This window comes from Triticum aestivum, chromosome 2A (assembly GCF_018294505.1).
Source record: "Triticum aestivum cultivar Chinese Spring chromosome 2A, IWGSC CS RefSeq v2.1, whole genome shotgun sequence".
Lineage (NCBI taxonomy): Eukaryota > Viridiplantae > Streptophyta > Magnoliopsida > Poales > Poaceae > Triticum > Triticum aestivum.
In genome coordinates, this window is record NC_057797.1 from 716,562,223 (window position 1) to 716,588,922 (window position 26,700).

Here is a 26,700-nt window from a genome sequence, read left to right on the forward strand (position 1 = left end):
GATAATGGAATGAAAGATCGAAGTAAGTAAAAATTTATTTATATTACACACGACAATCCAGCACCACATAATAACTTAAAAATCACAAGGGGAAATAAAATAAATCCTCACACAACACAAGAAAGTTCCAATCATATGGATCAGATGAAAGGCAAACCTCTCAAACATCATTCTTCACCGAAGAGCTATAGCCATCCTGGTCATCATAATACTTGGACCACAACATGATCCCACCATACTTCCCCGCACTCTTGATCAATGGGAGAACATCAGACTTTAGGTCATCAGCCGGGATGAACCCGCTCCCAGCAGCCTCAGGTGATGCCGGGAGACCAAGGAAGATCTGCTTTGCAGGAACGGTCAACCACTGCTTCCATGAATCAGCTAGATTGGAAGTGCTTCCTGAAGTATATTGGCAAGGAGCATTGTTGTAGAACTGCACCCACACATAGTCAAAGAGACCGGTGTTGAGGGCGCCTCCCACCCATGCATCAGGGAAAGGGCACTGTGGCGCGGCAGTCAAGTACACTCTCCTGCCGGAGTTGCTATACCCTTTTAGGAACCTTGCAAGATCGTCCCAGTGCAGGGGTGTACCGCCCTCGATATCGAAGTCGATGCCATCGAGGACTGCATCACCGAGAGGCCGCGAAGGTGACGTACCTCCTAAGAAGTTGTTCCACAGGTACGTCGCGACATTCTTAGCGTCCTGGGACGAGGAAAGGTAGTAACCGCCTGCTCCGCCACCGATGGAGAGCATGACCTTGACGCCGTTGCTCTGGCATGACTTGACGTCGGAACTTAGACTAGCGCACCCGCCGTTGGTTGGGACGCAGTGGCCTGCCAGGTTGAGGACTGGCGGCTGGCCATTGCCGAAGGAGGAAAGGAAGGCGATGTTGACAAATTTGTAGTTGCCAGTGGCGCAGGTTGCAGCCAGCGTGCCCTCTCCACCATTCTGACCCCAGTAGATGGAAATGCCGCCGGCTTCCGACCCGAGAAACTGCGCCGCGGCTACTGCCACGACCAACAGTTGCAGCAGAGATGACCTAGTAGCCATCTCTGGGGCAATATTTGTTCCTATTGGACTCTTCTCTCCACTGTTGATGTCTTCAGATGTAGGAGTATTGCTTTTGTTTTGCTGCGTGTGGTGAGTTTGTGCTGGGATGGTTGGCTTATATACGAGGGCACTCTTCGTGTGAAATCTGGCACCCCCGTATTGTGTATGCTTATGCGTGACTTGTTGGGCACATGGATGAACACTTGTGAACGCGCTCTGCTGGCAGCTTCGATTTAACGGCGACGGTGTTCGTGATTTTGTACTACACCATCAACTTGTAAGAGATTATCTTGTACTAGTTGAACAGAAGGACGTGCAAGGCACCTGTATAGAATAAGAAGAGGCGTACAACAGCTCTGTGTTGGCGACGGCAAACTAAGCGATTAAGAACAGAGTAATAATCAGAAAAGCGATTAAGAACAGAATAATAGAAGCCGTACAATATACTCCCTCCGTTTTTAAATATAAAATAAATACTTTTAAAGGTTTTTATATAGACTACATACGAACATACGAATATATATAGACATATTTTAGAGTATTTTGCTTCATTTGTAGTCAATATTAGAATATCTAAAAGAAATTATATATAGAAACGGAGGGAGTAAGAGATAAATCTTGTACAGTTCACGTTCGTCATGTCGTGTTTTCTTAAGGGTATATTTTCGTCTCTTCGTCTTTCTTTGACATAGTATAGAGGCAGACATTCATACATATGCATATGCACTCATTCTTACAAACACACACACGCTCACCTTATCTTATGAGCATCTCCGAGAGACTGAGCCAATACATCATTTTGAGATTGATAAAGTCGCCACAGACATCTTTGTAGTCGACCATAACGTCTCCTCGCACTAAAGGCACGTCACCGGTAGGTCTGTAATAAATCTAGAAAAATACGAACTCCGATGTCAAGTCTAGAACTTGAAATCTGATGGGCCGAGAATACCATTATTCTCCTAACCATCCAACCAGATATTAGTTTGCTACTTTCGCCTGTCTGGCGTGCTCAAAGCCTAATGAGTGGTCTCACATGAAGGGTACGGGGGCACGCCTATATCTTGCTTCTTGTAAGTCAAATAATACATATATAATATTAACCATTGTTCTAACACTTTACAGATGTTTGCATGTTTAAAAAATAATATTGATGACATTTTTGAAAATGCTGACCATGCGTTTAAAAATGTTAGCTTTGTATTTAAAACATATTTACCACGTATTAAAAAATTATTCAATGTGCGTTCAATACGTATTTTGCTAAATGTTCAACATGTATCTAAAAAATGTTCAACCTGTATCTAAAAAATGTTCTACTGTTATGCAAAAATGTTCAACACGTGTTTGGTCAGTAGATGCGCATGAACAATGGTTGTCACATCCGAAACCGACATTGAAATTAGATTTCAAAAAGCGCATCAGGGGCAAAGTAGTCATTGTACATATTCATATGCCCCTGTGCCTTGTTCATTCAACACTCGATGTCCATTTATTGAACCCTTAAAGTTAAGAACATGCTCCTCCTCACACATTTCTTTAAGTATCGCCCCCATCATTGTTGTTTCATCCTCATCTTCGTCATCATCGGGCAAAGACAAATCCATGAATCCGACGTGAAAGTACTCATCCTCCTTAGATCTGTGCTCAAGGCCACATCCGAAGCATGGGTGCCTCCGAGGCCCTGTCCCGAGATTGAATCCGGTGTTAGGGCGGCAATGTTGGCAGTATCCTCCGACCGGTCTGACAGCCAGTCCGAGAAAGCAAGTTTTCCACGGATATCCGTGGCGTACTCCAGATTGCCGAACCTGATGATCTGGCCTGGAGGAAGGTTCTCAATTTGGCTGAGGTGGCCCGTCGAGTTGGCGTGCAACACAATGTTGTCGAAGGCAAAAAGTTGGCCGTGGAAAATGATATTCCCACAATCGATGCCGTCGCTGATCTGAAGGCGAGCCATCGAGCCTTTGTGACCACACAACGAGACCTGCATGGGCCACCAATGTCGGTACTAAAATCGGCGGATGTCGGGTAGGGGTCCCAAGCTGGTGATCTTGGCACGATGGTAACGAGAAGAAAGGGGACACGGTATTTACCCAGGTTCGGGCCCTCTCGAAGAGGTAAAACCCTATGTCCCGCTCTTGTTATATTGATCATGGATGGGGTACAAAGTACATGATGATATACCTCGAGACATATACATGACCTCTAACCTCTCAAAATCTTTCCTGTACAGACTAAACTCCTCGGCTTTATAGGCACCAGGGGTATGTAGGGTTATAAGGATGTCGGCTACAACTAGGGATAACATGTAGATCATTTGAATATGCCTTGAAGTATACACCAAGTCTTTGGAGGATCCCATCTTGAGCACGCCGAGGGCCAGAGCATGTGTGTCCCATTCTTCAGTTGTTGTTGGGTCCTCGGCCGACCCATGAATGACAGGCCGACGTGGTGTGCACCCCTAATCCAGGACACCATCACATGGGAATTTGAAAACACACAGAAAAGATAAAGCAAAACTAACAAAACCTATAAAAACTAAGGATTATGCAGTGCTCTGGTTAAAATGCCTGAAAACTAGTATTTATGCAAAACAGACATAAACAAGCGTTCGGTCTTTTCCAACTATAAAGGTTGGCGTTGGCGGTCAGTCCACATGTGAGACCAACAATCTTCACCAATAAACAGATGCATCCCTACCTATATGTGGGACTAACAATCTTCGAAGAGATATAAATAAATAAATATACTTTTACTCACATGTGGTTCCTAACACAAATAAATAACTACACTAATATTTTTAGTTTCTCTTCTCAACTGAGTTCTTCCAGTTCTTTTTTTTGCAGTTTAAACTTTGTATTACTCAAGTGGTAAGTCCACAGTCTGCATTACAAAGTTCAATGACCTCTGATAAACCAGAGTTAAGCCACACTACTGTTCTACTCTTGGTTCTAGCAAAATTTGCCAAAAAATCACTAACATTATTTTGACTACGATGAACATACTTGAAAATAGTATTACGAAGACTCCTCAGGTGCTTGATTTCCTTTACCAATGATGAGAACAGTGACCTATCAGGCGAATCATTTGTGATCATGTTCAAGGCCTCCCGTGAGTCCATTTCGACCTGAATAGGTAGCTCCGTTCTCTTAATTGCTAGTGAGAGACCCTCCATACATGCACTTAGTTCAGACTCCAATGCATTCCTGCATGAAAAGAGCTCCCTGCATGATGTATATATGATCTGGCCCTTGTTGTCTCGGAGGACCATGCCAGCTCCTGCCTTCCCATCTAAAGACCAAGAACCATCAACGTTGAGCTTTGACCAACCCTCCATAGGAAAAACCCATGCGATGTTGTGAGCAACAGATGGTATCACTTGCGGTTCGGGCAAACAATATGCAACAACCTATTTACCTTTCAGAAGCTCCTCATCTGAATATTTGAGCGATATCAAGGAGTCCAAATATCCCATCAAAAACCGTTTCGATGCCTCCATCGGAGGTGGTTCTTTGTAGTCGAATAGTAATCGAATATCCCATCAAAAACTGTTTCCAGTTCTATATGACATAACAAGAGATGAAAAAATAGTAATCGAATTGAGCTTCTCCTCCTACCCGATCCACAACCTTGTGCAATCAACTTACTAATGCATATTCTCATATGTTTAAACATTTGAAATATTGTGTCTTGTAAAGAACCTACTATGACCGTTTAAGATTCTCAAATACCTGCAGCAAGATCTGGCATTGCATGTTTTCCTTTTTCTTAAATCATGAACCACATGCAAAGGTTGTAGGGTATGAACATGTTTTAACGACTTCCTAAGCTAGTGACATATGTCCTCGTGTGTTATAGTTTCATAGCAATGCACGCACATCATGCTAGTAGAACATAATATGGGAGCCTAACTATGAGGATATGAAACAAACGAGCCAAAATGATGTGATGCGTTTTGGACTCATTAGCGGTAGTTCGGGATTTTGCGAGGTGCACAAGCAAGATGTCGATACAACATTGATGATGTATGGTGAGTCTGGTTGTCTCAATGCTCGATGGTCATGATTTCAACACGCCCATCACCACAAAGGATCGTACAATCGCCTCAACGAGAACTGATGCTACTCATGAGGTCTATCAACATTTATACTCGTATTTCTTATAAATATGGTTATGCACACAAGACATCAAGCCCATGGAAGGCATATCCATGTACAAGTCCTGAAGAGCTATGGAACCTTCCCTTCCGGCATGTTTGGCTCATGGAAACTGGAGCAGATAGGAAAGATTGCATGGATGAGTGCGGGTTCATCAAGATTAAGGAAGCTATGCATTATTCCTCTATGGTTAGGAGTTATGTCGAGGTTCCTCATCTTGCATACCATAGTAGAACACCTACACACAAGGACCCATAGGTAGAAGCAGAAGAACAAGCTAGTTTAACACCACTACAACACCACGATGCAAGAAGCGCTCTGCATCGACATTGTGGCAAAATATGTAGATCTATTGCAAGAATCTAGATTGTTATGGTTTAATTCATGTTAACCACCATCATACTTTTGGATTAAGATCATAAGGGAAGACAAAGAAAATAACTAGGATTCTTACCCACATGGGGGCCTCAACCCAGGTAAAATCGTGCATCCCTGACTTCATCCTCATCCGCCTACGCACGCGAGTTTGTTTATGAGATTCTTGCCGCCTTATCATTGTTCATTTGAGCATTCTATGATTTTAACAGCTCTAGATTTTTAGTGTGTTTTGACTTTGTTCGATCCCACCATGGGATGCGGTGAGTAATGTTCTACTACTTAAGTTAGTACAAAGTTGAGTCACTTATTTTGGGACAGAGGGAGTATTATTTATGGGCGTGGGTGAGGATTTCTCTTATTGTGCTGCCTCTTTGATGTTTCTTTGTTTTTTTGCATCTTTTTTCGAAAGAGGCTTTTGCATTTGTTCTCTGTGCACCCAACACCATTTAATATAAATGAAAACCAGCCATGACATGCAAACCTTTTCATGTTGAACTAATTATCATTAGTCCACATTTCCTCATTTGAAAACGCTACTAGATAATGGAATGAAAGATCGAAGTAAAAATTTATTTATATTACACACGACAGTCCGGCACCACATAATAACTTAAAAATCACAAGGGGAAATAAAATAAATCCTCACACAACACAAGGACGTGCCAATCATATGGATCAGATGAAAGTCGACCCTCTCAAACATCACTCTTCACCGAAGAGCTATAGCCATCCTGGTCATCATAATACTTGGACCACAACATGATCCCACCATACTTCCCCGTACTCTTGATCAATGGGAGAACATCAGACTTTAGGTCATCAGCCGGGATGAACCCGCTCCCAGCAGCCTCAGGTGATGCCGGGAGACCAAGGAAGATCTGCTTTGCAGGAACAGTCAACCACTGCTTCCATGAATCAGCTAGATTGGAAGTGCTTCCTGAAGTATATTGGCAAGGAGCATTGTTGTAGAACTGCACCCACACATAGTCAAAGAGACCGGTGTTGAGGGCGCCTCCCACCCATGCATCAGGGAAAGGGCACTGTGGCGCGGCAGTCAAGTACACTCTCCTGCCGGAGTTGCTATACCCTTTTAGGAACCTTCCAAGATCGTCCCAGTGCAGGGGTGTACCGCCCTCGATATCGAAGTCGATGCCATCGAGGACTGCATCACCGAGAGGCCGCGAAGGTGACGTACCTCCTAAGAAGTTGTTCCACAGGTACGTCGCGACATTCTTAGCGTCCTGGGATGAGGAAAGGTAGTAACCGCCTGCTCCGCCACCGATGGAGAGCATGACCTTGACGCCGTTGCTCTGGCATGACTTGACGTCGGAACTTAGACTAGCGCACCCGCCGTTGGTTGGGACGCAGTGGCCTGCCAGGTTGAGGACTGGCGGCTGGCCATTGCCGAAGGAGGAAAGGAAGGCGATGTTGACAAATTTGTAGTTGCCAGTGGCGCAGGTTGCAGCCAGCGTGCCCTCTCCACCATTCTGACCCCAGTAGATGGAAATGCCGCCGGCTTCCGACCCGAGAAACTGCGCCGCGGCTACTGCCACGACCAACAGTTGCAGCAGAGATGACCTAGTAGCCATCTCTGGGGCAATATTTGTTCCTATTGGACTCTTCTCTCCACTGTTGATGTATTCAGATGTAGGAGTATTGCTTTTGTTTTGCTGCGTGTGGTGAGTTTGTGCTGGGATGGTTGGCTTATATACGAGGGCACTCTTCGTGTGAAATCTGGTAGAACATCAAGATCGTCACCACGCCGTCGTGCTGACGGAACTCCTCCCCGACGCTTTGCTGGATCGGAGCCCGGGGATCGTCATCGAGCTGTACGTGTGCTAAGAACTCGGAGGTGCCGGAGTAACGGTGCTTGGATCGGTCGGATCGGGAAGACGTACGACTACTTCCTCTACGTTGTGTCAACGCTTCCGCAGTCGGTCTGCGTGGGTACGTAGACAACACTCTCCCCTCTCGTTGCTGTGCATCATCATGATCTTGCGTGTGCGTAGGAATTTTTTTGAAATTACTACGTTCCCCAACAATAGAGACACTCAAGATGTGATATGCGAAGAAAAACCGTGCAAGAGCGTGGATATGATGACCGTCACCGCAACATTGGCATTGGCGTAACAACAACACTAAGGTCGGCTTAAGGATGTGTGTTTTAAATTTATTACATCATCATAGGAAGTACTACTTAGCATACTAGCGGGTACAAGCACATCATGGCGAGTAGCCCCTTGGTTTTGGAGGAGGTTCTTGAGCGTAAAAAAATCGATAGAAACAAAACAAATGCACCTTGAAACTCAAATGATTTTCTGAGGTGTTTGATATTCTTAAAAAATTATGTTTCTTCTAAAGTAGAAGTCCAATCATTGTACTAGTAGTCATGTACATCTAAATACACATTTTATACAATTCATTACATCATACAGATATGTAATGACATTTGCAAACAAGATGAGGGAGAAAGTCTTGCTTGCATTAATTGTTGACATTGGACAGAGGCTCGATGGCTTCAGGAGGCAACTATGTCGGCTTCCCTACCTCTGAGAAAATCTATCCACCGATTCCAGGGCGAGCAACCAGATTTCTTTCTTGTATGAGATCATGGTACAATGTTTTTCTTTTTGCGGAAGAAGCCATCTAGCATAGTGTTGTCTGTGAGCAAGCACCGAAAGGTAGAGATGGTGGATGATGGCTTTGGCGAATTGAGAAATGAGTTTGTCCTTTTGCTGGTGAAAACTTGTGATCTAGCTATAACATACATGTGACGACGATATTCTTCTTGAAGGTGTTAGCTTGAGGGTGATAAACCACAGACAAACTTTTTATTGGGTTAGACCAAATAGCATCCCTGAATGATCACCTATTTCTTAGTGAAGTTGTTGTCTTCAAGTACAATCCTCTCGGGTATTTTATGTATTACTGTGCTAGTGTGTTTTGGACCTTGGCGTTAAGATTGTGCGAAATGATGGAGAAAATGACTGCCATGAGGCCAATTATGAAGATGATAGACTGAAATTTGGTTTCATTTTTGTAAAAATATTTCTTCATCTTCATGCCTAACCATTTCCAAATTTCCTAGCTAAATAATTCTACTTCCAGGAATATAAACAACAATAACTTAGTTCCTTGTACATATGCACACATTATAAAGAGTGGTCAGTTTTGTGTTGGATGCTTGAGTATGATGAATAGTTCAATTGTATGGTTCTTAATTTTGTGTCAACCATGTTTGGGTGAATTGCGATTATATTTTTGTGAGTTGTCTACGACACTAGACATATCGTAGACGGTTTTGAGAGTTATGGTACGTGATATGAAGATATCCATATGGTTAAAAAGTCGCCTGTAATATTATGGAGATATCACATACTGTCAACCGTGGACGGCTCGAGGAACCTTTTTTTTCCTTCAGGAAGAGTGTATTGTTCTTACAAAACTGTATGCGATGTCACACACATGATAGTGCACCATTGACCATATAAATAAACATAAGAAAAAAAGCACCCACTATGTAATTTGCAAGACATCCTATATATGATCGGAGATTGCCTTCTAGTAGAGTTTCCTTCCACGATCTTCTCAAGAGGAAGAATGCCGACTATGCGTTCTATCCTCAGCCTTGAAAATAATGACCCCGCCATCTTGCCAACATTCTTTAGCAATATTTCAACAACCGTAACATTCTCTAGCACTACTTCTCATAGCATTGAATAATAAGATCGTTTTTCTGTAATCCCATTGTTCTCAAAGCTCGACAAAAACCATTGATTCATACCTATATGTGAGACCAACAACCTTCACCAATAAACAAATACATCCCTACCTATATGTGGGACCAACAATCTTCGAAGAAAGATAAATAAGTAAATATACTTTTACTCACATGTGTGAACTAACACAAATAAACAACTACAATAATATTTTTAGTTTCTCTTCTCAACTGAGTTCTTCCAGTTCTATATGACACAACAAGAGAGTGAAAAAATTGTAATCGGTTAGAGCTTGTCCTCCTACCCAGTCCACGGCCTTGTCCAATCAACTTACTAATGCATATTCTCATATGTTTCAACTTATGAAATGTTGTGTCTTGTAAAGAACCTACTATGACCATTTAAAATTCTCAATTGACTCCAACAAGATCTGGCATTGCATGTTTTGCTTTTTTTAATCATGAACCACATGCAAAGGTTATAGGGTATGAACATATTTTAACGACTTCTTAAGGTAGTGACCTATCTCCTTGTATTTTATAGTTTCATAGCAATCCACAGACATCATGCTAGTAGAACATAATATGGTGTTTTTACTATGAGGCTATGCAACAAATGAGCCAAAATGATATGATGCATTTTGGACTCATTAGGGGTAGCAGGGGATTTTGTGAGGTGCACAAGCGAGATGTCGAGACAACGATGAGGATGTATGATGATTCTGGTTGTCTCAGTGCTCGATGGTCATGGTGTCAACACGCCCTTCACCACAACGGATCGTCCAATCACCTCAACGAGAACTAATGCTACTCATGAGGTCTATCAACATATATACTCGTTTTTTATAAATATGATTATACACATGAGACATCAAACCCACGGAAGGCATATCCATGTACAAGTCCTAAACAACTATGGAACCTCCCCTTCCGACATGTGTGGCTTATGGAAACTGGAGCAGATAAGAAAGATTGCGTGGTTGAGTGCACATTCATCAAGATTAAGGAAGTTATGCCTTAATCCTTTGTCGGTAGGAGTTAGGTCTAGGTTCCTCATCTTGGATACCACAGTAGAACACCTACATATAAGGACCCATAGGTAGAAGCAGGAGAACAAGCTATTTTAACACCAGTATAACACCATGATGTAGATGGATGCAGAGAAGCGCTTTGCATCGGCATTGTGGCAAGATATGTAGATCTATTGCAGGAATCTAGATTGTTATAGTTTCACTCATGTTAGCCACCATCATACTTTTGCATTAAGATCATAATGGAAGACAAAGAAAATAAGTAGGATTCTTACCCAACCCAGGTAAAATCGTGCATCCCTGACTTCATCCTCATCCGCATACGCACGCGAGTTTGTTTCCGAGATCCTTGCAGCCTTAGCATTGTTCATTTGAGCATTCTAAGATTTTAACAGCTCTAGATTTGGAGTGTGTTTTGACTTTGGTCGATCCCACCATAGGATGGGGTGAGTAATTTTCTATTATTTATGGGCGTGGGTGGGGATTGGGTTTGTTGTGTTGCCTCTTCAATATTTCTTTGCTTTTTGCAGCTTTGTTCAAAAGAGGCTTTGCATTTGTTCTCTGTGCACCCAACGCCATTTAATATAAATAAAAACCAGCCATGACATGCAAAGCTTTTCATGTTGAACTAATTATCATTAGTCCACATTTCCTCATTTGAAAATGCTACTAGATAATGGAATGAAAGATCGAAGTAAGTAAAAATTTATTTATATTACACACGACAATCCAGCACCACATAATAACTTAAAAATCACAAGGGGAAATAAAATAAATCCTCACACAACACAAGAAAGTTCCAATCATATGGATCAGATGAAAGGCAAACCTCTCAAACATCATTCTTCACCGAAGAGCTATAGCCATCCTGGTCATCATAATACTTGGACCACAACATGATCCCACCATACTTCCCCGCACTCTTGATCAATGGGAGAACATCAGACTTTAGGTCATCAGCCGGGATGAACCCGCTCCCAGCAGCCTCAGGTGATGCCGGTAGACCAAGGAAGATCTGCTTTGCAGGAACGGTCAACCACTGCTTCCATGAATCAGCTAGATTGGAAGTGCTTCCTGAAGTATATTGGCAAGGAGCATTGTTGTAGAACTGCACCCACACATAGTCAAAGAGACCGGTGTTGAGGGCGCCTCCCACCCATGCATCAGGGAAAGGGCACTGTGGCGCGGCAGTCAAGTACACTCTCCTGCCGGAGTTGCTATACCCTTTTAGGAACCTTGCAAGATCGTCCCAGTGCAGGGGTGTACCGCCCTCGATATCGAAGTCGATGCCATCGAGGACTGCATCACCGAGAGGCCGCGAAGGTGACGTACCTCCTAAGAAGTTGTTCCACAGGTACGTCGCGACATTCTTAGCGTCCTGGGACGAGGAAAGGTAGTAACCGCCTGCTCCGCCACCGATGGAGAGCATGACCTTGACGCCGTTGCTCTGGCATGACTTGACGTCGGAACTTAGACTAGCGCACCCGCCGTTGGTTGGGACGCAGTGGCCTGCCAGGTTGAGGACTGGCGGCTGGCCATTGCCGAAGGAGGAAAGGAAGGCGATGTTGACAAATTTGTAGTTGCCAGTGGCGCAGGTTGCAGCCAGCGTGCCCTCTCCACCATTCTGACCCCAGTAGATGGAAATGCCGCCGGCTTCCGACCCGAGAAACTGCGCCGCGGCTACTGCCACGACCAACAGTTGCAGCAGAGATGACCTAGTAGCCATCTCTGGGGCAATATTTGTTCCTATTGGACTCTTCTCTCCACTGTTGATGTCTTCAGATGTAGGAGTATTGCTTTTGTTTTGCTGCGTGTGGTGAGTTTGTGCTGGGATGGTTGGCTTATATACGAGGGCACTCTTCGTGTGAAATCTGGCACCCCCGTATTGTGTATGCTTATGCGTGACTTGTTGGGCACATGGATGAACACTTGTGAACGCGCTCTGCTGGCAGCTTCGATTTAACGGCGACGGTGTTCGTGATTTTGTACTACACCATCAACTTGTAAGAGATTATCTTGTACTAGTTGAACAGAAGGACGTGCAAGGCACCTGTATAGAATAAGAAGAGGCGTACAACAGCTCTGTGTTGGCGACGGCAAACTAAGCGATTAAGAACAGAGTAATAATCAGAAAAGCGATTAAGAACAGAATAATAGAAGCCGTACAATATACTCCCTCCGTTTTTAAATATAAAATAAATACTTTTAAAGGTTTTTATATAGACTACATACGAACATACGAATATATATAGACATATTTTAGAGTATTTTGCTTCATTTGTAGTCAATATTAGAATATCTAAAAGAAATTATATTTAGAAACGGAGGGAGTAAGAGATAAATCTTGTACGTTCACGTTCGTCATGTCGTGTTTTCTTAAGGGTATATTTTCGTCTCTTCGTCTTTCTTTGACATAGTATAGAGGCAGACATTCATACATATGCATATGCACTCATTCTTATAAACACACACGCTCACCTTATTTTATGAGCATCTCCGAGAGACTGAGCCAATACATCATTTTGAGATTGATAAAGTCGCCACAGACATCTTTGTAGTCGACCATAACGTCTCCTCGCACTAAAGGCATGTCACCGGTAGGTCTCTAATAAATCTAGAAAAATACGAACTCCGATGTCAAGTCTAGAACTTGAAATCTGATGGGCCGAGAATACCATTATTCTCCTAACCATCCAACCAGATATTAGTTTGCTACTTTCGCCTGTCTGGCGTGCTCAAAGCCTAATGAGTGGTCTCACATGAAGGGTACGGGGGCACGCCTATATCTTGCTTCTTGTAAGTCAAATAATACATATATAATATTAACCATTGTTCTAACACTTTACAGATGTTTGCATGTTTAAAAAATAATATTGATGACATTTTTGAAAATGCTGACCATGCGTTTAAAAATGTTAGCTTTGTATTTAAAACATATTTACCACGTATTATAAAATATTCAATGTGCGTTCAATACGTATTTTGCTAAATGTTCAACATGTATCAAAAAAATGTTCAACCTGTATCTAAAAAATGTTCTACTGTTATGCAAAAATGTTCAACACGTGTTTGGTCAGTAGATGCGCATGAACAATGGTTGTCACATCCGAAACCGACATTGAAATTAGATTTCAAAAGCGCATCAGGGGCAAAGTAGTCATTGTACATATTCATATGCCCCTGTGCCTTGTTCATTCAACACTCGATGTCCATTTATTGAACCCTTAAAGTTAAGAACATGCTCCTCCTCACACATTTCTTTAAGTATCGCCCCCATCATCGTTGTTTCATCCTCATCTTCGTCATCATCGGGCAAAGACAAATCCATGAATCCGACGTGAAAGTACTCATCCTCCTTAGATCTGTGCTCAAGGCCACATCCGAAGCATGGGTGCCTCCGAGGCCCTGTCCCGAGATTGAATCCGGTGTTAGGGCGGCAATGTTGGCAGTATCCTCCGACCGGTCTGACAGCCAGTCCGAGAAAGCAAGTTTTCCACGGATATCCGTGGCGTACTCCAGATTGCCGAACCTGATGATCTGGCCTGGAGGAAGGTTCTCAATTTGGCTGAGGTGGCCCGTCGAGTTGGCGTGCAACACAATGTTGTCGAAGGCAAAAAGTTGGCCGTGGAAAATGATATTCCCACAATCGATGCCGTCGCTGATCTGAAGGCGAGCCATCGAGCCTTTGTGACCACACAACGAGACCTGCATGGGCCACCAATGTCGGTACTAAAATCGGCGGATGTCGGGTAGGGGTCCCAAGCTGGTGATCTTGGCACGATGGTAACGAGAAGAAAGGGGACACGGTATTTACCCAGGTTCGGGCCCTCTCGAAGAGGTAAAACCCTACGTCCCGCTCTTGTTATATTGATCATGGATGGGGTACAAAGTACATGATGATATACCTCGAGACATATACATGACCTCTAACCTCTCAAAATCTTTCCTGTACAGACTAAACTCCTCGGCTTTATAGGCACCAGGGGTATGTAGGGTTATAAGGATGTCGGCTACAACTAGGGATAACATGTAGATCATTTGAATATGCCTTGAAGTATACACCAAGTCTTCGGAGGATCCCATCTTGAGCACGCCGAGGGCCAGAGCATGTGTGGCCCATTCTTCAGTTGTTGTTGGGTCCTCGGCCGACCCATGAATGACAGGCCGACGTGGTGTGCACCCCTAATCCAGGACACCATCACATGGGAATTTGAAAACACACAGAAAAGATAAAGCAAAACTAACAAAACCTATAAAAACTAAGGATTATGCAGTGCTCTGGTTAAAATGCCTGAAAACTAGTATTTATGCAAAACAGACATAAACAAGCGTTCGGTCTTTTCCAACTATAAAGGTTGGCGTTGGCGGTCAGTCCACATGTGAGACCAACAATCTTCACCAATAAACAGATGCATCCCTACCTATATGTGGGACTAACAATCTTCGAAGAGATATAAATAAATAAATATACTTTTACTCACATGTGGTTCCTAACACAAATAAATAACTACACTAATATTTTTAGTTTCTCTTCTCAACTGAGTTCTTCCAGTTCTTTTTTTTGCGGTTTAAACTTTGTATTACTCAAGTGGTAAGTCCACAGTCTGCATTACAAAGTTCAATGACCTCTGATAAACCAGAGTTAAGCCACACTACTGTTCTACTCTTGGTTCTAGCAAAATTTGCCAAAAAATCACTAACATTATTTTGACTACGATGAACATACTTGAAAATAGTACTACGAAGACTCCTCAGGTGCTTGATTTCCTTTACCAATGATGAGAACAGTGACCTATCAGGCGAATCATTTGTGATCATGTTCAAGGCCTCCCTTGAGTCCATTTCGACCTGAATAGGTAGCTCCGTTCTCTGAATTGCCAGTGAGAGACCCTCCATACATGCACTTAGTTCAGACTCCAATGCATTCCTGCATGAAAAGAGCTCCCTGCATGATGTATATATGATCTGGCCCTTGTTGTCTCGGAGGACCATGCCAGCTCCCGCCTTCCCATCTAAAGACCAAGAACCATCAACGTTGAGCTTTGACCAACCCTCCATAGGAAAAACCCATGCGATGTTGTGAGCAACAGATGGTATCACTTGCGGTTCGGGCAAACAATATGCAACAACCTATTTACCTTTCAGAAGCTCCTCATCTGAATATTTGAGCGATATCAAGGAGTCCAAATATCCCATCAAAAACCGTTTCGATGCCTCCATCGGAGGTGGTTCTTTGTAGTCGAATAGTAATCGAATATCCCATCAAAAACTGTTTCCAGTTCTATATGACATAACAAGAGATGAAAAAATAGTAATCGAATTGAGCTTCTCCTCCTACCCGATCCACAACCTTGTGCAATCAACTTACTAATGCATATTCTCATATGTTTAAACATTTGAAATATTGTGTCTTGTAAAGAACCTACTATGACCGTTTAAGATTCTCAAATACCTGCAGCAAGATCTGGCATTGCATGTTTTCCTTTTTCTTAAATCATGAACCACATGCAAAGGTTGTAGGGTATGAACATGTTTTAACGACTTCCTAAGCTAGTGACATATGTCCTCGTGTGTTATAGTTTCATAGCAATGCACGCACATCATGCTAGTAGAACATAATATGGGAGTCTAACTACGAGGATATGAAACAAACGAGCCAAAATGATGTGATGCGTTTTGGACTCATTAGCGGTAGTTCGGGATTTTGCGAGGTGCACAAGCAAGATGTCGATACAACATTGATGATGTATGGTGAGTCTGGTTGTCTCAATGCTCGATGGTCATGATTTCAACACGCCCGTCACCACAAAGGATCATACAATCGCCTCAACGAGAACTGATGCTACTCATGAGGTCTATCAACATTTATACTCGTATTTCTTATAAATATGGTTATGCACACGAGACATCAAGCCCATGGAAGGCATATCCATGTACAAGTCCTGAAGAGCTATGGAACCTTCCCTTCCGGCATGTTTGGCTCATGGAAACTGGAGCAGATAGGAAAGATTGCGTGGATGAGTGCGGGTTCATCAAGATTAAGGAAGCTATGCATTATTCCTCTGTGGTTAGGAGTTATGTCGAGGTTCCTCATCTTGCATACCATAGTAGAACACCTACACACAAGGACCCATAGGTAGAAGCAGAAGAACAAGCTAGTTTAACACCACTACAACACCACGATGCAAGAAGCGCTCTGCATCGACATTGTGGCAAAATATGTAGATCTATTGCAAGAATCTAGATTGTTATGGTTTAATTCATGTTAACCACCATCATACTTTTGGATTAAGATCATAAGGGAAGACAAAGAAAATAACTAGGATTCTTACCCACATGGGGGCCTCAACCCAGGTAAAATCGTGCATCCCTGACTTCATCCTCATCCGCCTACGCACGCGAGTTTGTTTATGAGATTCTTGCCGCCTTATCATTGTTCATTTGAGCATTCTATGATTTTAACAGCTCTAGATTTTTAGTGTGTTTTGACTTTGTTCGATCCCACCATGGGATGCGGTGAGTAATGTTCTACTCCTTAAGTTAGTACAAAGTTGAGTCACTTATTTTGGGACAGAGGAAGTATTATTTATGTGCGTGGGTGAGGATTTCTCTTATTGTGCTGCCTCTTTGATGTTTCTTTGTTTTTTTGCAGCTTTTTTCGAAAGAGGCTTTTGCATTTGTTCTCTGTGCACCCAACACCATTTAATATAAATGAAAACCAGCCATGACATGCAAACCTTTTCATGTTGAACTAATTATCATTAGTCCACATTTCCTCATTTGAAAACGCTACTAGATAATGGAATGAAAGATCGAAGTAAAAATTTATTTATATTACACACGACAGTCCGGCACCACATAATAACTTAAAAATCACAAGGGGAAATAAAATAAATCCTCACACAACACAAGGACGTGCCAATCATATGGATCAGATGAAAGTCGACCCTCTCAAACATCACTCTTCACCGAAGAGCTATAGCCATCCTGGTCATCATAATACTTGGACCACAACATGATCCCACCATACTTCCCCGCACTCTTGATCAATGGGAGAACATCAGACTTTAGGTCATCAGCCGGGATGAGCCCGCTCCCAGCAGCCTCAGGTGATGCCGGGAGACCAAGGAAGATCTGCTTTGCAGGAACGGTCAACCACTGCTTCCATGAATCAGCTAGATTGGAAGTGCTTCCTGAAGTATATTGGCAAGGAGCATTGTTGTAGAACTGCACCCACACATAGTCAAAGAGACCGGTGTTGAGGGCGCCTCCCACCCATGCATCAGGGAAAGGGCACTGTGGCGCGGCAGTCAAGTACACTCTCCTACCGGAGTTGCTATACCCTTTTAGGAACCTTGCAAGATCGTCCCAGTGCAGGGGTGTACCGCCCTCGATATCGAAGTCGATGCCATCGAGGACTGCATCACCGAGAGGCCGTGAAGATGACGTACCTCCTAAGAAGTTGTTCCACAGGTACGTCGCGACATTCTTAGCGTCCTGGGACGAGGAAAGGTAGTAACCGCCTGCTCCGCCACCGATGGAGAGCATGACCTTGACGCCGTTGCTCTGGCATGACTTGACGTCGGAACTTAGACTAGCGCACCCGCCGTTGGTTGGGACGCAGTGGCCTGCCAGGTTGAGGACTGGCGGCTGGCCATTGCCGAAGGAGGAAAGGAAGGCGATGTTGAAAAATTTGTAGTTGCCAGTGGCGCAGGTTGCAGCCAGCGTGCCCTCTCCACCATTCTGACCCCAGTAGATGGAAATGCCGCCGGCTTCCGACCCGAGAAACTGCGCCGCGGCTACTGCCACGACCAACAGTTGCAGCAGAGATGACCTAGTAGCCATCTCTGGGGCAATATTTGTTCCTATTGGACTCTTCTCTCCACTGTTGATGTATTCAGATGTAGGAGTATTGCTTTTGTTTGCTGCGTGTGGTGAGTTTGTGCTGGGATGGTTGGCTTATATACGAGGGCACTCTTCGTGTGAAATCTGGTAGAACATCAAGATCGTCACCACGCCGTCGTGCTGACGGAACTCCTCCCCGACGCTTTGCTGGATCGGAGCCCGGGGATCGTCATCGAGCTGTACGTGTGCTAAGAACTCGGAGGTGCCGGAGTAACGGTGCTTGGATCGGTCGGATCGGGAAGACGTACGACTACTTCCTCTACGTTGTGTCAACGCTTCCGCAGTCGGTCTGCGTGGGTACGTAGACAACACTCTCCCCTCTCATTGCTGTGCATCATCATGATCTTGCGTGTGCGTAGGAATTTTTTTGAAATTACTACGTTCCCCAACAATAGAGACACTCAAGATGTGATATGCGAAGAAAAACCGTGCAAGAGCGTGGATATGATGACCGTCACCGCAACATTGGCATTGGCGTAACAACAACACTGAGGTCGGCTTAAGGATGTGTGTTTTAAATTTATTACATCATCATAGGAAGTACTACTTAGCATACTAGCGGGTACAAGCACAGCATGGCGAGTAGCCCCTTGGTTTTGGAGGAGGTTCTTGAGCATAAAAAAATCGATAGAAACAAAACAAATGCACCTTGAAACTCAAATGATTTTCTGAGGTGTTTGATATTCTTAAAAAATTATGTTTCTTCTAAAGTAGAAGTCCAATCATTGTACTAGTAGTCATGTACATCTAAATGCACATTTTATACAATTCATTACATCATACAGATATGTAATGACATTTGCAAACAAGATGAGGGAGAAAGTCTTGCTTGCATTAATTGTTGACATTGGACAGAGGCTCGATGGCTTCAGGAGGCAACTATGTCGGCTTCCCTACCTCTGAGAAAATCTATCCACCGATTCCAGGGCGAGCAACCAGATTTCTTTCTTGTATGAGATCATGGTACAATGTTTTTTCTTTTTGCGGAAGAAGCCATCTAGCATAGTGTTGTCTGTGAGCAAGCACCGAAAGGTAGAGATGGTGGATGATGGCTTTGGCGAATTGAGAAATGAGTTTGTCCTTTTGCTGGTGAAAACTTGTGATCTAGCTATAACATACATGTGACGACGATATTCTTCTTGAAGGTGTTAGCTTGAGGGTGATAAACCACAGACAAACTTTTTATTGGGTTAGACCAAATAGCATCCCTGAATGATCACCTATTTCTTAGTGAAGTTGTTGTCTTCAAGTACAATCCTCTCGGGTATTTTATGTATTACTGTGCTAGTGTGTTTTGGACCTTGGCGTTAAGATTGTGCGAAATGATGGAGAAAATGACTGCCATGAGGCCAATTATGAAGATGATAGACTGAAATTTGGTTTCATTTTTGTAAAAATATTTCTTCATCTTCATGCCTAACCATTTCCAAATTTCCTAGCTAAATAATTCTACTTCCAGGAATATAAACAACAATAACTTAGTTCCTTGTACATATGCACACATTATAAAGAGTGGTCAGTTTTGTGTTGGATGCTTGAGTATGATGAATAGTTCAATTGTATGGTTCTTAATTTTGTGTCAACCATGTTTGGGTGAATTGCGATTATATTTTTGTGAGTTGTCTACGACACTAGACATATCGTAGACGGTTTTGAGAGTTATGGTACGTGATATGAAGATATCCATATGGTTAAAAAGTCGCCTGTAATATTATGGAGATATCACATACTGTCAACCGTGGACGGCTCGAGGAACCTTTTTTTTTCCTTCAGGAAGAGTGTATTGTTCTTACAAAACTGTATGCGATGTCACACACATGATAGTGCACCATTGACCATATAAATAAACATAAGAAAAAAAAAACACCCACTATGTAATTTGCAAGACATCCTATATATGATCGGAGATTGCCTTCTAGTAGAGTTTCCTTCCACGATCTTCTCAAGAGGAAGAATGCCGACTATGCGTTCTATCCTCAGCCTTGAAAATAATGACCCCGCCATCTTGCCAACATTCTTTAGCAATATTTCAACAACCGTAACATTCTCTAGCACTACTTCTCATAGCATTGAATAATAAGATCGTTTTTCTGTAATCCCATTGTTCTCAAAGCTCGACAAAAACCATTGATTCATACCTATATGTGAGACCAACAACCTTCACCAATAAACAAATACATCCCTACCTATATGTGGGACCAACAATCTTCGAAGAAAGATAAATAAGTAAATATACTTTTACTCACATGTGTGAACTAACACAAATAAACAACTACAATAATATTTTTAGTTTCTCTTCTCAACTGAGTTCTTCCAGTTCTATATGACACAACAAGAGAGTGAAAAAATTGTAATCGGTTAGAGCTTGTCCTCCTACCCGGTCCACGGCCTTGTCCAATCAACTTACTAATGCATATTCTCATATGTTTCAACTTATGAAATGTTGTGTCTTGTAAAGAACCTACTATGACCATTTAAAATTCTCAATTGACTGCAACAAGATCTGGCATTGCATGTTTTGCTTTTTTTAATCATGAACCACATGCAAAGGTTATAGGGTATGAACATATTTTAACGACTTCTTAAGGTAGTGACCTATCTCCTTGTATTTTATAGTTTCATAGCAATCCACAGACATCATGCTAGTAGAACATAATATGGTGTTTTTACTATGAGGCTATGCAACAAATGAGCCAAAATGATATGATGCATTTTGGACTCATTAGGGGTAGCAGGGGATTTTGTGAGGTGCACAAGCGAGATGTCGAGACAACGATGAGGATGTATGATGATTCTGGTTGTCTCAGTGCTCCATGGTCATGGTGTCAACACGCCCTTCACCACAACGGATCGTCCAATCACCTCAACGAGAACTAATGCTACTCATGAGGTCTATCAACATATATACTCGTTTTTTTATAAATATGATTATACACATGAGACATCAAACCCACGGAAGGCATATCCATGTACAAGTCCTAAACAACTATGGAACCTCCCCTTCCGACATGTGTGGCTTATGGAAACTGGAGCAGATAAGAAAGATTGCGTGGTTGAGTGCACATTCATCAAGATTAAGGAAGTTATGCCTTAATCCTTTGTCGGTAGGAGTTAGGTCTAGGTTCCTCATCTTGGATACCACAGTAGAACACCTACATATAAGGACCCATAGGTAGAAGCAGGAGAACAAGCTATTTTAACACCAGTATAACACCATGATGTAGATGGATGCAGAGAAGCGCTTTGCATCGGCATTGTGGCAAGATATGTAGATCTATTGCAGGAATCTAGATTGTTATAGTTTCACTCATGTTAGCCACCATCATACTTTTGCATTAAGATCATAATGGAAGACAAAGAAAATAAGTAGGATTCTTACCCAACCCAGGTAAAATCGTGCATCCCTGACTTCATCCTCATCCGCATACGCACGCGAGTTTGTTTCCGAGATCCTTGCAGCCTTAGCATTGTTCATTTGAGCATTCTAAGATTTTAACAGCTCTAGATTTGGAGTGTGTTTTGACTTTGGTCGATCCCACCATAGGATGGGGTGAGTAATTTTCTATTATTTATGGGCGTGGGTGGGGATTGGGTTTGTTGTGTTGCCTCTTCAATATTTCTTTGCTTTTTGCAGCTTTGTTCAAAAGAGGCTTTGCATTTGTTCTCTGTGCACCCAACGCCATTTAATATAAATGAAAACCAGCCATGACATGCAAAGCTTTTCATGTTGAACTAATTATCATTAGTCCACATTTCCTCATTTGAAAATGCTAGTAGATAATGGAATGAAAGATCGAAGTAAGTAAAAATTTATTTATATTACACACGACAATCCAGCACCACATAATAACTTAAAAATCACAAGGGGAAATAAAATAAATCCTCACACAACACAAGAAAGTTCCAATCATATGGATCAGATGAAAGGCAAACCTCTCAAACATCATTCTTCACCGAAGAGCTATAGCCATCCTGGTCATCATAATACTTGGACCACAACATGATCCCACCATACTTCCCCGCACTCTTGATCAATGGGAGAACATCAGACTTTAGGTCATCAGCCGGGATGAACCCGCTCCCAGCAGCCTCAGGTGATGCCGGTAGACCAAGGAAGATCTGCTTTGCAGGAACGGTCAACCACTGCTTCCATGAATCAGCTAGATTGGAAGTGCTTCCTGAAGTATATTGGCAAGGAGCATTGTTGTAGAACTGCACCCACACATAGTCAAAGAGACCGGTGTTGAGGGCGCCTCCCACCCATGCATCAGGGAAAGGGCACTGTGGCGCGGCAGTCAAGTACACTCTCCTGCCGGAGTTGCTATACCCTTTTAGGAACCTTGCAAGATCGTCCCAGTGCAGGGGTGTACCGCCCTCGATATCGAAGTCGATGCCATCGAGGACTGCATCACCGAGAGGCCGCGAAGATGACGTACCTCCTAAGAAGTTGTTCCATAGGTACGTCGCGACATTCTTAGCGTCCTGGGACGAGGAAAGGTAGTAACCGCCTGCTCCGCCACCGATGGAGAGCATGACCTTGACGCCGTTGCTCTGGCATGACTTGACGTCGGAACTTAGACTAGCGCACCCGCCATTGGTTGGGACGCAGTGGCCTGCCAGGTTGAGGACTGGCGGCTGGCCATTGCCGAAGGAGGAAAGGAAGGCGATGTTGACAAATTTGTAGTTGCCAGTGGCGCAGGTTGCAGCCAGTGTGCCCTCTCCACCATTCTGACCCCAGTAGATGGAAATGCCGCCGGCTTCCGACCCGAGAAACTGCGCCACGACTATTGCCACGACCAACAGTTGCAGCATAGATGATCTACTAGCCATCTCTGGGGCAATATTGTCCCTATTGAACTCTTATCTCCACTGTTGGTGTCTTCAGGTGTAGGAGTATGCCTTTTTGTTTGGTGCTGAGTTTGTGCTTGGACGGTTGGCTTATATACGAGGGGAATCGTCGTGTGAAATCTGCCACCCCATATTGTTTATCCTCATGCGTGGCTTGGTGGGAACATGGATGAACACTTTACACTTGCGAACGCGCTCTGCTGCCAGCTTCGAATTAACGGCGACGGTGTTCGTGATTTTGTACTATTGGACATAATAACGTGCATATAGAATAAGAAAAGGTTTACTCCAGTTGTGCGTTGGCGACGGCACATTAAGAATACTAGAGAATACCCTGCGCGTTGCCGTGGGAACCGATTACACTATATTTTAGTAATTTAATTGTATGAAACTTTCATAGTTAAATTAAAGCTAAAAATAAATATTATATATTGTATTTGATTATTGTGTAGTTAGATTTTTTTAATATAAGTGGCATAACGTAATGAAAAAAAATCATGCATTTTGAGTGGACCTTTGATAAGGTGACATGTGTGATGTGGTAAAAGGTATGCATGAGATCAATTAATAATGAAAAACTTTTCCTCATGTATGTAGTGGTGGACCTTTGATGAGGTGGCATGCGTGCATATTAAGATAAATAGAATAATGAGGATCAACTTCTTATGTACTCCCTCTGTAAACTAATATAAGAGTGTTTAGATAACTAAAGTAGTGATCTAAACGCTCTTATATTAGTTTACGGAGGGAGTATATAGAATAATAATACTCCTTCCGTGCCTAATTAGTTGACTCAATATTTGTTTGAATATAGATGTATGATACATCCGTATCTAACAAATTTAAAACAACTAAGTTGGGCGGAGATAATAAAATAATACTAAAAAGGAGAATAAGAGATAATCTTGTACTGTTCGTCCTGTCGTGTTATTTTGGGTACTTTCGTGTCGTCCATCGTGTGCTCGAAGTCACACATAAAGAAAACAGCCGCGTATATCTCGCTTCTAGCGACACAAAAAGTTGGCTCGGTTTAGGCGAGGAGGCAGTGGGACGGTCCAGTAGCGCACTCTTCTTTCGTTCCGTTTGCTTTTTTGTACGTTAGCTTCTAATGTATACATTAAAAATGTAACACCTTTTGATGAATAGTTAACATTTTTATGAAAATTGAAAAATTTCTCTATAAATTAACAGTAAAAAGTGTTTTTTCGGGAATTTTAAAGTGTTTTCAAAAAATATGAACATATTTTTTGAAATATTTTAAAACTATTTTTATGTGTTAAAGCTTTGGGCATTTTTGTTTGGTAATTTTACAGATAGTTGGTTGTTTTGATGGGAAGATTTTTTTTTATTATCTGAGCTTTGCCCAAACAAATTAGTTAACGTACACAGATAGACCCATGAACTCATCTTCCTACCCCCGCTCTAGTACTACTTGTGTTCTACTAAAAAATAGTACTCCCTTGTGCGCCGTCGTGAGGACACTTCCTTATTTTTTTTCATTCTCCAATACTCCCTTGTGCGCTTCCGTGAGGGCACTTCCTTATTTTTTTTCATTCTCCAATGGAAAAAGTCCAAAACAAACCTTCAATTTGTAGGCGAAAGCTAAATCAAACCCCAAACTCTTAATCCCTGAAATCAGCACACCAAACTCTCTAATCCCGGTCTATTTTAAACCTTACAGAACATGGCCGGGATTTAGTGAATTGGGCCGGCCCAGTAGCGCAATTGCTCGCGCGCGCGCACTAATCTGGTTTTTTCTTAGTTTCTTCCTTTTGCGTTTTCATTTCTTTTTTCATTTTTACACATGTCTAATTTTTCTCAGTACCCAATGTACATTTTTAATGCACACATTAATTATTTTTGGATAAACTTTTGATATTTTCAAATATATTATGTACATTTATAAATTACATGTTTTCAAAACTTTTGAATACATGGTAATATTTTTTCAACTACAGGTTTTACATTTTATTAATGATGATAAACATTTTATAAAACTACACAGCACTCTTTTACGTGGTTCAACATTTTTAAATATGCATACACTTTTTTCAAGGACATGCCACATATATTCTGTTAAGGTTTTGACACATTTTTTTACATCACGCAAACATTTTTTTACATTGTAAACACATTCTTTTAAAAATGTCACAAACACATTTTTTGGAACTCGTGATCATTCTTTAAATGTTACAGTTTTAATCTATAAAACATTTTTTGAATCAAACAAATATTATTATACAATGTATAAACATTTGGATTGGCCCATACATTTTTTAAAACTTGTGATATTTTTTAGATGTCACAAAATATTTTCAGGTTTCAGAAAATGTTTATGTATCAAAACGTGTCCGCACTTTAATATTTTGTTCAGGTTGCAGAAAAAAAATTATGTTTCAAAAAGCATTTGCACTTTAAAAATTTGTTCAGGTTTCAAAAAATGTTTACAGAGGTGTTCGCTTTTTCAAAGTTGTTGGTTTTTTAAAAGTATTCGAAATTTTCAAAAAGGTCTCACACTTTATAAAATGTTCAAAGATTTCATAAATAAATAGGTTTTCAATAATCTTTACAATGTTCGGCGCTTTGGTTTCTGATTAAATATTTCGGGCCTCTGCTACGTCAGTCATTGTCGTCTGGTGTAGTGGCTACCAGGTCCCAAGTTCGAGTCCACAACATGTTTTTTTGTTTTGGAATTATTACGTCCCCCATTAAGAAAAAGAAAGAAAGAATTTTTTACGTCGCGTGTTAAGGAAAAAAAACTCGCTTCATGTCTGGTGGGCTGGCCCAGTGGAGTCCACTGCCAACAATCCGAAATATTTTTTAAATACATTATTTATGAAAGAATTTACAAAGTTCCAAAAACAGTATTAAAAACGTGACACAAATTTGAAAATACGAAATATTTTTCATAGGATGTGAAAAACTGTTTGAATTCTGAACATTTTTTGATAAATGTGGTTTTTTTAAATCGCGAACAGTTTTTTAAAATGCTAATAGAGTTGATTTTGTGCGAAACACGAAATTCCAAACAGTTTTTAAAAACACAAAACGAATTGAATTTCTGCGAAAAATAGAAAACAGAAACATTTTTAACTTTTGAACAATTTTAGAAATATGCGAACATTTTTTAAACCTCGTGAATTCTTGTTGTGTTATAGTGGGCTGGCCCAAATTCTAGTCCGTGAGAGTAGCTGGAATCCCGGCCGGGATTGTATTCTTCCCAGCGTGCCAAACAGGTCTAGGGTCCAAAATAGGGCGGGATTACAAGTTCAGAGTGCCAATTTCCGGAATTCAAGACTTTCGTCTACAACTTCAAGGTTTATTTTGGACTTTTTCCTTCTCCAATACTCCCTTGTACGCCACCGCCGCCCTCTCTCCCGCTCCCTCTTTTCTCTTCTCTCTGTGATCCCCCATCTGGTCCGTACCAGCACCAGCTAGCCCGCCCCGTTTCCCTTTTGTGTGCCTCCTCGTGTGTGCACGCTGCAGGTTGATATAAACTTGCGATTGTATTTAAATCGGCAATAATTCATTCAATGAAGCGAGGTGGTACCATTCCAGAGTACCTTGATTAGTGGTGCGTAGATTCTACATAAAATTTACCATGGGCAC

At 42.0% G+C, this 26,700-nt stretch overlaps 5 protein-coding genes across 5 annotated transcripts; all 5 read right to left on the bottom strand.

Annotated features, from left to right (window-relative positions):
• Positions 1-160: 160 nt before the first annotated feature.
• On the bottom strand, positions 161-1,054 carry LOC123186134 (hevamine-A-like). The gene has a single exon (XM_044597923.1). It carries the CDS (start codon positions 1,052-1,054, stop codon positions 161-163), a length of 894 nt encoding a protein of 297 aa, XP_044453858.1.
• A 5,230-nt stretch (positions 1,055-6,284) lies between these two features.
• On the bottom strand, positions 6,285-7,178 carry LOC123186135 (acidic endochitinase-like). The gene has a single exon (XM_044597924.1). It carries the CDS (start codon positions 7,176-7,178, stop codon positions 6,285-6,287), a length of 894 nt encoding a protein of 297 aa, XP_044453859.1.
• A 3,992-nt stretch (positions 7,179-11,170) lies between these two features.
• LOC123186137 (hevamine-A-like) lies at positions 11,171-12,064 on the bottom strand. Its single transcript, XM_044597925.1, has one exon. It carries the CDS (start codon positions 12,062-12,064, stop codon positions 11,171-11,173), a length of 894 nt encoding a protein of 297 aa, XP_044453860.1.
• Positions 12,065-17,289: 5,225 nt separating this feature from the next.
• LOC123186138 (hevamine-A-like) lies at positions 17,290-18,183 on the bottom strand. Its single transcript, XM_044597926.1, has one exon. It carries the CDS (start codon positions 18,181-18,183, stop codon positions 17,290-17,292), a length of 894 nt encoding a protein of 297 aa, XP_044453861.1.
• Positions 18,184-22,179: 3,996 nt separating this feature from the next.
• Positions 22,180-23,073, bottom strand: LOC123186139 (hevamine-A-like). The gene has a single exon (XM_044597927.1). It carries the CDS (start codon positions 23,071-23,073, stop codon positions 22,180-22,182), a length of 894 nt encoding a protein of 297 aa, XP_044453862.1.
• Positions 23,074-26,700: the final 3,627 nt, after the last annotated feature.